Source organism: Dermochelys coriacea, chromosome 5 (genome assembly GCF_009764565.3).
Source record: "Dermochelys coriacea isolate rDerCor1 chromosome 5, rDerCor1.pri.v4, whole genome shotgun sequence".
Classification (NCBI taxonomy): domain Eukaryota; kingdom Metazoa; phylum Chordata; order Testudines; family Dermochelyidae; genus Dermochelys; species Dermochelys coriacea.
In genome coordinates, this window is record NC_050072.1 from 63,366,469 (window position 1) to 63,380,316 (window position 13,848).

General features: G+C 40.6%; 1 protein-coding gene across 5 annotated transcripts in view; it reads left to right on the forward strand.

The window, feature by feature from the left end:
- Nucleotides 1–13,848, forward strand: part of LOC119855598 — a 155,242-nt gene that overhangs the window by 57,468 nt on the left and 83,926 nt on the right. For all 5 annotated transcript variants that reach the window (XM_043515340.1, XM_038401937.2, XM_043515343.1 and 2 more), the window contains one exon: nucleotides 6,062–6,211. In XM_043515340.1, the coding sequence (XP_043371275.1) occupies nucleotides 6,159–6,211 (53 nt within the window). In that variant the 5' untranslated portion in view covers nucleotides 6,062–6,158. The remainder of the gene's footprint in view (nucleotides 1–6,061; nucleotides 6,212–13,848) is intronic.

A 13,848-nucleotide genomic window follows, 5' to 3' on the forward strand; every position in this document is an offset into this window, starting at 1 on the left:
GTTCACTTTACACAGAAGGTGTGCTCCTGAGATACGCATCTGAGACTACATATATGAGAATTCATACATATAGACTTACTTTCAGGTTAGAGAGCACGGTCTGTATCACTCAAGACTAAAATTTACCAAAAGCTTTTTATTTTATTTTTCTGGTCCAATGGCATACCTTTCTTTATCTCTGTTTTGGATATTACATTCCAAACCAGTTGCCCATTCCAACCAGTTATCCAACTTGTATCAGGACAGAGAACGAACATATCTTGCTTTTGACAGGTTTCCTATTTTCCATTTCTGTAGCTGACTTCAACTTTGCAGTGTTGTGGAATACTTGGCATGAGTGAATAGAGTTATGGGAAGAACATGTTACCAGTCAGTTAGTATAACTACCTAGCATTCACATTTAATATAATGTATACAATATTATTTCCATGCACATAATACCAATTAACATGGTGTGTATGTTTATATAACATATACATGTTGGCTAAGAGTAGTAATTCTGAAATTTCACTGGGACAGAAAAATGCAAGAAAAAGATTAGGAAGTTTATATTATAAATTCAAACTCATATACATGTTTTCTGCTATAACATAATTTTAAAATAAAATCTAAGATTAGTTTGAATGCCTATGGGTTTTGTTTTTTAAAGTTTTCACATCTTTATTATTGATATGTAGGTTACTTTTTTAATATTTAGCATTGTTAAAAGGACACTGCTAAGTAATATTTTATTCTTTTAAATTTTTTCCTGTGTTATGTTTGTATATTCTTTCTAGGTGCTGGAAAATAATTATTTCCTTTTCATATTTTATATTATTTTTATTATTTATATTGGACTTGTATGTTTTCCCTAAATCCTGCATTGTTATCTTAGGCAAATCTCCCAAGGAAGGCCATAGGAATATAGGATTAGGCCAGTAACACTTTGTTTTGGGCATAAACCAATTTAATGTTTGGCTTCTGTACTTCCTTGTTGTCAGCATAGCTCTGTGAATAGGGGTTATTAGTTTTTTATCTCTGAACAGAAACAATGGCGGTACCCTGATAACAACTCCATAGTTGGGGGTTGTCTTCCAAATTGGGGTTAAAGTGGTGTGTAGAAAGGCTTTCAGTATGAAATTTCAGATTTTGTATTTTTTATATAAATTATATCAATGTTAAGGTAAAGCCACCCAACAGTACATACCCTTTTCTCCCTCACCCTCAGGCCTTACTATTACAATAGCTATCATATACAGCAGAACAAACATTATAATCTTAACCCTTCCCCCCCCTTGGGTTGCCAGTCTTCCAGCAGCCCCTGGGCCAAACTATCTCCTCTCAGTATGCCACATTACTTCACCAAAAATTCACAACTAATTGCATTAGGAGAGGTAGTTTGTTAAATAGATGTAAAGAGGGGAAGGCTGGGGGAGGCAGAGTTAATGTTGCTGTATGACGTCTGTGTTGTATGGTAGTTATTGTAATGGGACAGTGTCGGCCTGTGGGTGGCTTAACTTTTCCTTTTGTGTGTGTGTGTGTGTGTGTGTGTGTGTGAATTTGAATCCAATATGTTTGTGTGGGTGTGGGTGTGTGCGCGCATGCAGTAATAGAGGCAACGGGGCGATGGGTCATTTGTGGTGCCACCTTCAGTTATATCTCTTGGCTTGAAAAGATGCCATATGTACACCTAAATGCTCGCATCCCCAGCCGAAGCCCTCCCGCAATCCAGCTCCCAATTTCATGAGCATTCATGGCCTGCCATACAATTTTCATACCCATATGTGGCCCTCAGGCCAAAAAGTTTGCCCACCCCTGCTCTAGAAGTTCAAATATTATCTATTATATTTCAAATCCAGAGGATATTTCTCACTAGATTTTACTGTCTTTAAGGTGAGCCAAAAATAGTCTCAAATTAATAGGAATTGTTTTTTAAAGGGTTGTACTGCAGTACAATAACAAGTAGTTGCTTCTGCTCCTTAGTGACTGAATGTAAAAACTAAGGTTTCACATTAATATCAACTAATTATTCAATAGAACGTACTATAATTCCATCAGATGAACAGGTTCTAATATTCTTTGAGGTACACAGATAGGATTATCTGACAAGACTCAAAATTGCGATACTATTTCAAATTAATAATTTACAACTGTAAACAACCAGCACTATTTGACATTAAATCTTCACTGATGGGCAGGGATGAAAGTAAGTCGAGTGACTTACCGGTATGCTGGGGCCAGTTCTGGGCCCCGAAGGGGGGGGGCCTACAGTGGAAGGGATGGGGTTGAGGGGGTCAGAGTTAGCCCCCGCCCACCCTATAAGGTAAGTGCCCTGTATCTCCTTCTCCTCCTCCTTCCCCCCTCCCCCACTGGAGTAGCAGCAGCAACCCGGGGCTCCCCTGTTTCTATTGCCCCAGTCCTTTAATTAGCTGCCGGAGCCCTGGGGAAGTGGTGGGGCTCCAGCGGCTATTTAAAGGACTGGGGCGGTAGAAGCAGGAGAGCTGCAGGCCCTTTAAATAGCCCCAGAGCCCTGGGGTAGCAGGGGCTCCAGGGGCTATTTAAAGAGCCAGGGCTCCAGCTGTCTCTGCTGCCCCGTTCATTTGAATAGCCCCCGGAGCCCTGCAATAGCGGCGGCGAGGCTCCAGCAGCTATTTAAAGGGCTGGGGTGGTAGAAGCAGGGGAGCCCCGGGCCCTTTAAATAGCTGCTGGAGCCCTGCTGCTACTACCCCAGGGCTCCAGCAGCAGAGGCTCTGGAGCCACTCCTGGGAGCCCCAGACCCTTTAAATTGCCCCCTGGGGAAGCTGGGCTGTCCCAGTAAGGTGCACCGGCTCTTGCCGGTATGCCGTACCGGGATGTACCGGCTTACTTTCACCTCTGCTGATAGGAAACCGATTTACCATCTTGTCTAGATTAAAAAAGGCTCTATTTGAATATATGTCTTCTAAAACATCTCACGAGACTTGCCATCACTGTCTTTCTATGAAAATGTACTTTTGTTTCTGCAGAAACATTATATTAATATAAAATAACATGCTGGAAATTTGAAAGTATAACTTTTGTAAAATAACCATTCTTTAATATAACCTAATATAATTTGACTTAATTCTTTCCTCTAAAATAAAACACATTGAGGTAAATTTTGGTGCTTGTAGCTGGAACTCTTGTTCAGCTTTTGTTTATTGCTAATCTAAGCTATTGCTGTCCACTTCAAGACTGATTCGTGCAATGTGCTCAATGTCCCTCAGTGGTTTTAAATCCCACTGAATTCAATACGAGTTGAGAACTCTACACTTCACAGGGAGTGGGTTTTTAATTAAACCCATGATCCAGTCTGAATATTTAACTTTTAATGTTAATCAACAACAGTCCTAAATAGCAAACACATCCTTAAAGGGAAATGAATAAAAAAACCTCCCAAATGGACTGAGTTTTAGTCTCCCTGTGTCTGTCTGTTGTATCCACATGTTGTGTCTTGTCTTTATATTTTAAGCTCTTTGAGGCAGGGAGTGTCTCTCTGTTGCATGTTTGTACAGTGAGTAGCACAATGGGGCCCTCGGCTTCTATGTACTACTGCAATACAAATAATAATAACAACAGAGTATTGAAAGAATTTCAAAACAACCTAATAAGCAAGATTATTATTTTATTCTAAACTGTATGTTATTAATAAATAACAATCCCTATTCAATGCTGGAGGCTCGTGACTTAAAACAGTACAGCAACAAGTTGCTAACCATCCTTTGAGTTTGCAGTAATTAACATCAGATCCCAGACATATTAAAACTTGAATGCTATCTAAGTGTATATTCTAGTAGACCAAACCTCTAAAGGGTTTTCCTGTTTTGTGCATGCCACCTGCACCACTTAGGTAGATGGTTACTAACTCCCCCCTGAGTTAAATGAGTTATATTTCCATGCACAAGAAGAGACCCTTTTAAAAAAATTGGTCTCTTATGTGTCTGCAGCAATACAATTCTGTCAGATTGGTAGGAGGTTTTTTTGCTGTTGTTATACCTTCCTGAATTCTGCCCATGCTACTCATAGAATTCAGATCCTTACATTAATGTATAAGATTTATAAGTTAACTGCCATGGTTCTTGGTTTAGTACTTGGTTTGCCTAAAGCAATCTTTTTTGTAAAATTAAATAAATATAAACAATCTGAAAAATTCCTGGCAAAGAACTGGAGGTATCTCAACTAGTAAAAATAAAGATTACGTGTCAAAATCTGATCTTGATTTAACTGGTGTAAATCCCCAAAACTTCATGGAAGAAAAGGAATAGGAGAAGTTGAGACGGAAATTGAATGGAATATTGTAAATTTTTGTAGAGGATTTATAACTCAACTTTTTTACTGATCAATTAAAGCATTGAAAGAACTGTAAGCATTCCTTTGTGCTTATGCTGTTGACAAATCATAATGTTTAGAACAGCAAGAAAAATTTCTTAGACTTTATAAAACAAATTAAGTTTCTGGAGTAAACGTGTAATTTCCACTGAAGTCAAAGAGAATATGTAGAGGGCTGTAGCATTTATATTATTGATGGATTGATATTACCAATGGTATCTTAAACCATAGTAACCTGTGCCAAAGATTTGCACTCCCTAAGGGCTATAGTATTAGAATTAGCAGGGCAAGAACCACCATTAGAAATGTCATTAGGTGTGGAGTCTCTAGGAACACACAAGGAATGATAGCAGTGACCACAACGGCATTCACAAGTTATCAGTCTTCTCTTTATTAAAAACCTTACTACATAGATATTCAGTGCCAGAGTTATAGATACGTAGACAAGGTGGAGCAACACTATAAGACGTCCAGCATCTGTGTTTTCATACTGACATCCACAAGGGTACCGTAAAGACGGGTGGCTCTCTCGATAGGTGGTCGTCCGTGGAGGATTTCCTGATGTATTCTTTCTCCCTGTTCATGCTGGGGAACCCCTTTTATGCTGTGTTACACTCATGCCTGTAACCTGTATGCATATGCATGATGGTCCCAATCCTTTTTCCCTTATTGGGACTGCTACATCCCATGAAATCTGGAGTGACCCACTTTTCATACACTATTCTCTTAGTTCCTCTTATTTTCATTAGCATTTACATCATCAAGTCGCCATGGTGATCTGTGGTTGTTGCAGAATGTTACAATCAGGTATCTTGTGGTATTGACAGGTGCATTATGGCATATTTTCCCAAACATCATCTATTAGCATGTTTTACACTAATCTTGAATGTCTAGTGGTACAGGGTTACTCCTGGGTAAGCTCCTTATGTCAACCCTTCTTAAGGCCTAAGACCTAATGTGGCTAAGCTAAACTCTTACCAGTCTCAGTCTGCAGGTCTTGTATTACACTGTTACTTTGCTTATATACCTAATATACATTCATCACTCATAAATACTTAGGCAACCTTATACCCCTACAATACTTTCCTACTTATACCTATACCTATAACTTAAATCTATTAATCACATATTAATTACATATGAATTAACCACAACAATAGATAACACAATTACATGATTTTTATAAGGTGATTAGCTATTGGGCTAAATTTAGCTCAGTATATGCTGATGGCTGAAATGTGGATGTAGGCAGAATAGAATACGGCATATTCTTTTTCAAGAGGTCTGTAAAGAAAATCAGTTAAATATGACGGATGTGGCTTTAACATGGACTGGCATTATAGATGGATATTTTCCAGACTTCTTTTGTAGCTGTAAATATGTAACTGACTGTAACTCTCCTAGAAAATGTAAACAAATGCTATCAGATTAGATGTGAAAGTTTATTATTTCTTGATGTCCACTGTTGGAATAAGCACACTCTCCCTTATATTTTTAATATGTTCTGCTCAGCTAATTAAAGTTAAAATGTGGAGTTGGATACATTCATATCAAGTTACCTGCGCTATTAGTTACATGTTGTTTGGTTGATTTAATCACATTAAATAGTCATCATTTTTTAGTTTTGTCAGCTTAGCTGCTGCCAAAAAAGATTTGTCAGAATTTGGCAGGTTTTTCTTCTGTCTGTGTTTAAAATTCCTGTTTTTACAGTTGTGCCTGTGTTTTTGTTTTAAAGGTTGGAAGGCACTTACCCAAGCACCCTGCAGACAGCCACCTCTCCATGAGTCCGGAATGTCAAGATAATTCACTGCTAAAAAGGGATAAACAAGACCATGAACTTCATACTCCTCCTCCGAATAGGAACTTCTCAGGATATAACCAAAAGGTAGACAAGAATGGCTGCAATTTCTTAAAATTTTAAGTTCTAAAAATGTGTGCTCTCACTTATTAGACAAGTATGGTGATGATCTTTCTGAAATAATCTCTTTGGCATACTGTCTAGACACAGGAGTTTATTTAAAAAAAATGTCCAGTATGAGTGTTTTTTAAATAGTTTACTTTCACATCAAGGCATCAGATATGGAGGTCATTAATTAATCTATTTATCTTTGCAATGAAGAATCACACACTATTTTTAATGCATCAAAACTTGGACTTAAATTTTATACTTTTTAGAAGTAATTTCTTCAGTCTCTGCTCAGTTTTGCCCCTCCAGTTCACAGAAACCTGTTTTTTGTGTGGCGAGGCTGAAATTCTCCTTGGCCTGAGCATATGACTGGAAGAATTGCAGTTTTTCTCCAGCTGACCATCTAACAAAAGAGGAACAGAGACTATTTTAAAAGGAAAAGCAGTACTTGTGGCACCTTAGAGACTAACAAATTTATTAGAGCATAAGCTTTCGTGAGCTACAGCTCACTTCATCGGATGCATTTGGGGAAATAGTTTTACTTTGTGTAATGACTCACCCATTCCCAGTCTCTATTCAAGCCTAAGTTAATTGTATCCAGTTTGCAAATTAATTCCAATTCAGCAGTCTCTCATTGGAGTCTGTTTTTGAAGCTTTTTTGTTGAAGGATAGCCACTCTTAGGTCTGTAATCGAGTGACTAGAGAGATTGAAGTGTTCTCCAACTGGTTTTTGAATGTTATAATTCTTGACGTCTGATTTGTGTCCATTCATTCTTTTACGTAGAGACTGTCCAGTTTGGCCAATGTACATGGCAGAGGGGCATTGCTGGCACATGATGGCATATATCACATTGGTAGATGCGCAGGTGAACGAGCCTCTGATAGTGTGGCTGATGTGATTAGGCCCTATGATGGTATCCCCTGAATAGATATGTGGACAGAGTTGGCAATGGGCTCTGTTGCAAGGATAGGTTCCTGGGTTAGTGGTTCTGTTGTGTGGTGTGTGGTTGCTGGTGAGTGTTTGCTTCAGATTGGGGGGCTGTCTGTAAGCAAGGACTGGCCTGTCTCCCAAGATCTGTGAGAGTGAGGGGTCGTCCTTCATGATGACATCTTCATCATCTGGACCCATGGAAAAGAAGCCCTTGAGGAATTCCACCATGATTTCAACAATTTCCATCCCACCATCAACCTCAGCCTGGACCAGTCCACACAAGAGATCCACTTCCTGGACACTACGGTGCTAATAAGCAATGGTCACATAAACACCACCCTATATCGGAAACCTACTGACCGCTATTCCTACCTACATGCCTCTAGCTTTCATCCAGAACATACCACTCGATCTATTGTCTACAGCCAAGCGCTACGATATAACCGCATTTGCTCCAACCCCTCAGACAGAGACAAACACCTACAAGATCTCTATCATGCATTCCTACAACTACAATACCCACCTGCTGAAGTGAAGAAACAGATTGACAGAGCCAGAAGAGTACCCAGAAGTCACCTACTACAGGACAGGCCCAACAAAGAAAATGACAGAACGCCACTAGCCATCACCTTCAGCCCCCAACTAAAACCTCTCCAACGCATCATCAAGGATCTACAACCTATCCTGAAGGACGACCCCTCACTCTCACAGATCTTGGGAGACAGGCCAGTCCTTGCTTACAGACAGCCCCCCAATCCGAAGCAAATACTATGGCAATACGATACCATGCCACCCTTACTTATGCGCTACTGCTGGCAGCGGCCATCATTGTCCAGCCACCCAGCTCTGAAGGCAACGCCACTGCCAGCAATAGCACAGAAGTAAGAATGGCAATACCATAACGTGCCACCCTTAGGTGCTGCCTTCAGAGCTGGGTGGCTGGAGCCCACCACCAAAAAAGAGGTCATGTCTAGGAAAACCTGGACGTATGGTAACCCTAATCCTCCATATCCCTAGGTAAGTGATGCCAATGGTTATTTGCCCTCACTGTTATGGATTTGTGCCTTATTTGTAGTCTGAATTTGTCTAGCTTCAGCTCTCAAATCTTATTCTGCCTTTATCTGCTAAATTAGAGAGTCCTACTATCAGATATTTCTTCCCCATGTAGGTACATGCAGAATACAGACCCTGGACTTCAGAAAAGCAGACTTTGATTCCCTCGGGAACTGATGGGCAGGATCCCCTGGGAGAATAACATGAGGGGGAAAGGAGTCCAGGAGAGTTGACTATATTTTAAAGAATCCTTATTGAGGTTACAGGGAGAAACCATCCCGATGTGTAGAAAGATTAGCAAACATGGCAGGCAACCAGCTTGGCTTAACAGTGAAATCCTTGCTGATCTTAAACACAAAAAAGAAGCTTACAAGAAGTGGAAGATTGGACAAATGACCAGGGAAGAGTATAAAAATATTGCTCGGGCATGCAGGAGTGAAATCAGGAAGGCCAAATCACACCTGGAGTTGCAGCTAGCAAGAGATGTCAAGAGTAACAAGAAGGGTTTCCTCAGGTATGTTAGCAACAAGAAGAAAGTCAAGGAAAGTGTGGGCCCCTTACTGAATGAGGGAGGCAACCTAGTGACAGAGGATGTGGAAAAAGCTAATGTACTCAATGATTTTTTTGCCTCTGTCTTCACGAACAAGGTTATCTCCCAGACTGCTGCACTGGGCAGCACAGCATGGGGAGGAGGTAACCAGCCATCTGTGGAGAAAGAAGTGGTTCGGGACTATTTAGAAAAGCTGAACGAGCACAAATCCATGGGGCCGTATGCGCTGCATCCGAGAGTGCTAAAGGAGTTGGCGGATGTGATTGCAGAGCCATTGACCATTATCTTTGAAAACTCATGGCGATCGGGGGAAATCCTGGACGACTGGAAAAAGGCTAATGTAGTGCCCATCTTTTAAAAAAAGGAAGAAGGAGGATCCTGGGAACTACAGGCCAGTCAGCCTCACCTCAGTCCCTAGAAAAATCATGGAGTAGGTCCTCAAGGAATCCATTCTGAAGCACTTAGAGGGGAGGAAAGTGATCAGTCAGCATAGATTCACCAAGGGCAAGTCATGCCTGACTAATCTAATTGCCTTCTATGACGAGATAACTGGCTCTGTGGATGAGGGGAAAGCAGTGGACATGTTGTTCCTTGACTTTAGCAAAGCTTTTGACACTGTCTCCCACAGTATCCTTGCCAGCAAGTTAAAGAAGTATGGGCTGAATGAATGGACTATAAGGTGGATAGAAAGTTGGCTAGATTGTCAGGCTCAATGGGTTGTAATCAATGGCTCCATGTCTAGTTGGCAGCCGGTATCAAGTGGAGTGCCCCAAGGGTCGGTCCTCGGGCCACTTTTGTTCATTATCTTCATAAATGATCTGGAGGATGGTGTGGATTGCACCCTCAGCAAGTTTGAAGATGAACTAAACTGGGAGGAGAGGTATATACGCTGGAGGGTAGGGATAGGATACAGAGGGCACTAGAAAAATTAGAGGATTGGGCCAAAAGAAATCTGATGAGGTTCAACAAGGACAAGTGCAGAGTCCTGCATTTAGGACGGAAGAATCCTATGCATCGCTACAGACTAGGGACCGAATGGCTAGGCAGCAGTTCTGCAGAAAAGGACCTAGGGGTTACAGTGGACGAGAAGCTGGATATGAGTCAACAGTGTGCCCTCGTTGCCAAGAAGGCCAATGGCATTTTGGGATGTATAAGTAGGGGCATTGCCAGCAGATCAAGGGACATGATCATTCCCCTCTATTCGACATTGGTGAGGCCTCATCTGAAGTACTGTGTCCAGTTTTGGGCCCCACACTGCAAAAAGGTTGTGGAAAAATTGGAAAGAGTCCAGCGGAGGGCAACAAAAATGATTAGGGGACTGGAACACATGACTTATGAGGAGAGGCTGAGGGAACTGGGATTGTTTAGTCTGCGGAAGAGAAGAATGAGGGGGGGATTTGATAGCTGCTTTCAGCTACCTGAAAGGGGGTTCCAAAGAGGATGGATCTAGACTGTTCTCGGTGGTAGCAGATGACAGAACAAGGAGTAATGGTCTCAAGTTGCAGTGGGGGAGGTTTAGGTTGAATATTAGGAAAAACTTTTTCACTAGGAGGGTGGTGAAACATTGGAATGTGTTACCTAGGGAGGTGGTGGAATCTCCTTCCTTAGACGTTTTTAAGGTCAGGCTTGACAAAGCCCTGGCTGGGATGATTTAGTTGGGGATTGGTCCTGCTTTGAGTAGGAGGTTGGACTGGATGACCTCCTGAGGTCCCTTCCAACCCTGATATTCTATGATTCTATGACTATGATCAAGTCACCTTTTAATGTTTTCTTGGATAAACTAAATAGCTTGAATAGCTTAAGTATCTGACCATTAGACATATTTTCCAGACCACAGATCATTGTTGTAGCACTTTTCTGAACCCTTTGCAGTTTTTCAACATTCTATTTGCAGTTTGTACACCAGAACTGGACACAGTATTCCAGTATTGGTCTCGCTAAGGCCAGAGGTAGAGGTAATTCAACATCCCTGTTTCTGCTTGATATTCACCTGCTTATACATTCAAGGATTACATTAGCCCTCTTAGCTACTAGGAACTCATGATCAAGTGGTTTCCTTCAATGACGTTTCAGTCTTTCTCATTGTCACTGCATTTCAGGATACATCTTGTGTGACCCACATTCTTTGTTTTTAGATATATGACTTTCCATTTGACTGTGTTAAAATTAATGTTTTGTTCTAAAGAGCCCACTTTCTTAAGTGATACAGGTCATTCTGTAAAGTTGACCCGTACCCATCATTCTTTACCATTCCATCAATTTTTCTTAGCTTAGTTGCTTCTCCCTTCTTCTCATTACAAATAATCTCCACACCCTTCCTCCTCAGAACTATTGCCCTTTGTCTTGCCTTATGTTTGCCTTAATTAGAATGTAATTTCTTTGGGGTATGAATGTTTTCTCTGTTTTGTTAAAACTATGTAAATTAATGATGTACATGGTTTTTTAAACTAGAATAGTAATAAACAAGATTTCTCAGTTAACCCCTCTGATCTTTGCAATTCTCTCCCCTTGGAGAGCCTAAGTCGAGCAATGTTCAGGGCATAATGCAATATGCATTTATCTTGTTTCTCTTGTGTTTTTATTTTTGTTTTAATCTCTACACTGGAAATGTCTAGTTGCCCTGGCAACAAGTGCTGTAGAAATGAGCAAAATTTCTAGTTTGATTATGTGTATCAATATTAATTCATTCCAAAGAGGATGGATCTAGACTGTTCTCGGTGGTAGCAGATGACAGAACAAGGAGTAATGGTCTCAAGTTGCAGTGGGGAGGTTTAGGTTGGATATAAGGAAAAACTTTTTCACTAGGAGGGTGGTGAAGCACTGGAATGCATTAACCTAGGGAGGTGGTGGAATCTCCTTCCTTTAAGGTTTTTAAGATCAGGCTTGATATAGCTCTGGGTGGAATGATTTAGTTGGAGATTTGTCTTGCTTTGAGCAGAGGGTTGGACTAGATGACCACCTGAGGTCCCTTCCAACCCTGATATTCTATGATTCCAAGATTCTATGACCTAAATGGAATCTAAATGTGGTACTGTTGGACAAGAGGGAATGTGTTCCAGAGCAGAAGTAATTCATCAGAAAATATTAAAGACTTTCCTACCCTGTTTTGAAATCCATCTCTTCCTTCTACTTTATAGAAATAAGAACAGCCATACTGGGTCGACCAATGGTCCATCTAGTCCGGTATCCTGCCTTCTGACAGTGGCCAGTGCCAGATAATTCCAACGGGATAAACAGAACAGGGCAAATATCAGTGATCCATCCCCAGCTTGTGGCAGAAGGCGGTTTAGGGGCACCATGAACATGGGGTTGTGTCCCTCATTAATAGCCATTGGTGGACCAATCCTCTGTGAATTTATCTAATTCTATTTTGAATCCAGTTATACTTTAGGCCTTCACAGCATCTCTTGACAATGAATTCCACAGGGTGACTGTGTTACGGGAGAAGTACTTTCTTCTGTTTGTTTAAAGCCTGCTGGCTATTAATTTAATTGGATTAAGTTCTTGTGTTATGTGAAGGGGTAAATAGCACTTCCCTATTCACTTTCTCCACACTATTCATGCTTTTATAGACCTCTATCATATCCTTAGTCGTTTCTTTTCTAAGATGAACAGTCCCAGTCTTTTTAATCTCTCCTATGCGGAAGCTGTTCTATATGCCTAATAATTTTCATTGCCTTTCTCTGCACCATTTCTAGTTCTAATACACCCATTTTGAGATGGGGTGACCAGAGCTGCGGTATTCAGCTAATTTAGACCCCATCATTTTGTATGTGTAATTGGGACTACGTTTTTCAATATGCATTACTTTGCACTTACCGACATTGAATTTCATCTGCCACTGTTTTGTCCAGTCACACAGTTTTGTGAGATCTCTTTGTAACTCTTTGCAGTCAATTTTGGATTTAATATCTTGAATAATTTCATATAATCTGCAGATTTTGCCACCTCCTTTCCAGATCATTTATGAATATGTTGAACACAACTGGTCTCATTACAGATCCGAGAACCCCACTAATTTCCTCACTCTATTGTGAAAACTGACCATTTTTGCTGTACTTTGTTTCCTATCTTTTAAGCAGTTGCTGATCCATGAGGACCTTCGCTCTTATCCCAGGACTGCCTAATTTGCTTAAGAGCCTTTGGTGAGGGCCCTTGTCAAAGGCTTTATGAAAGTCCAAATACGCTGTATCAACTGGATCATCCTTGTCCTCATACTTGTTGACTCCTTCAAAGAATTCTAATAGATTGTAAGACATGGTTTTCCTTTCCAAAAGCCATTTTGACTCTTCCCCAATATACCATGTTTATCTGTGTGTCTGATAAGTCTGTTTTTTACTATAGTTTCAAACAATTTGTCTGGTACTGAGGTTAGGCTGACAGGCCTGTAATTGCCAGGGTTGCCTCTGGAGCCTTTTTAAAAAAATCGAGATTATGTTACTACACCCAGTCATCTGGTACAGAGGCTGATTTCAGTGATAATATTCCTTCCATAGTTAGTAATTCTGCAGTTTCATATTTGAGTTCCCTCAGCTCTCTTGGGTGAGTACCATCTGATCCTGGTGACTTATTACTGTTTAAATTATCAGTTTGTTCCAAAAAACTTCTCCATTGACACTCCAATCTGGGACAGTTCCTCAGATTTGTCACCTAAAAAGAATGGCTTTGGTGTTGGGATCTTCCACACATCCTCTACAGTGAAGACCAATGCAAAGAATTCATTTAGCTTCTCAGCAACAACCTTGTCTTCTTTGAGTGCTCCTTTAGCACCTCAATTGTCCAGATGCCCCAGTGAGTGCTTTGCAGGCTTCTTGCTTCTGGTCTACTTAAAAAAAAAAAAATGCTGTTAGGTTCTTGAAAGTCTGTCTTGCCCTGCCATATTGTATTTTTGCACTTAACTTACCAGAGTTTATGCTCCTTTCTATTTTCCTCATTAGGATTTGATTTCCAATTTCTAAAGGATGCCGTTTTGCCTCTAACTGCCTCTTTTGCTATGTTGGTGGCATTTTTTGGTTCTCTCTTCTTTTTTTTTTATTTGGGGCATACGTTTAGTTTGAGCTCCTATTACAGTGTTTTTAAATA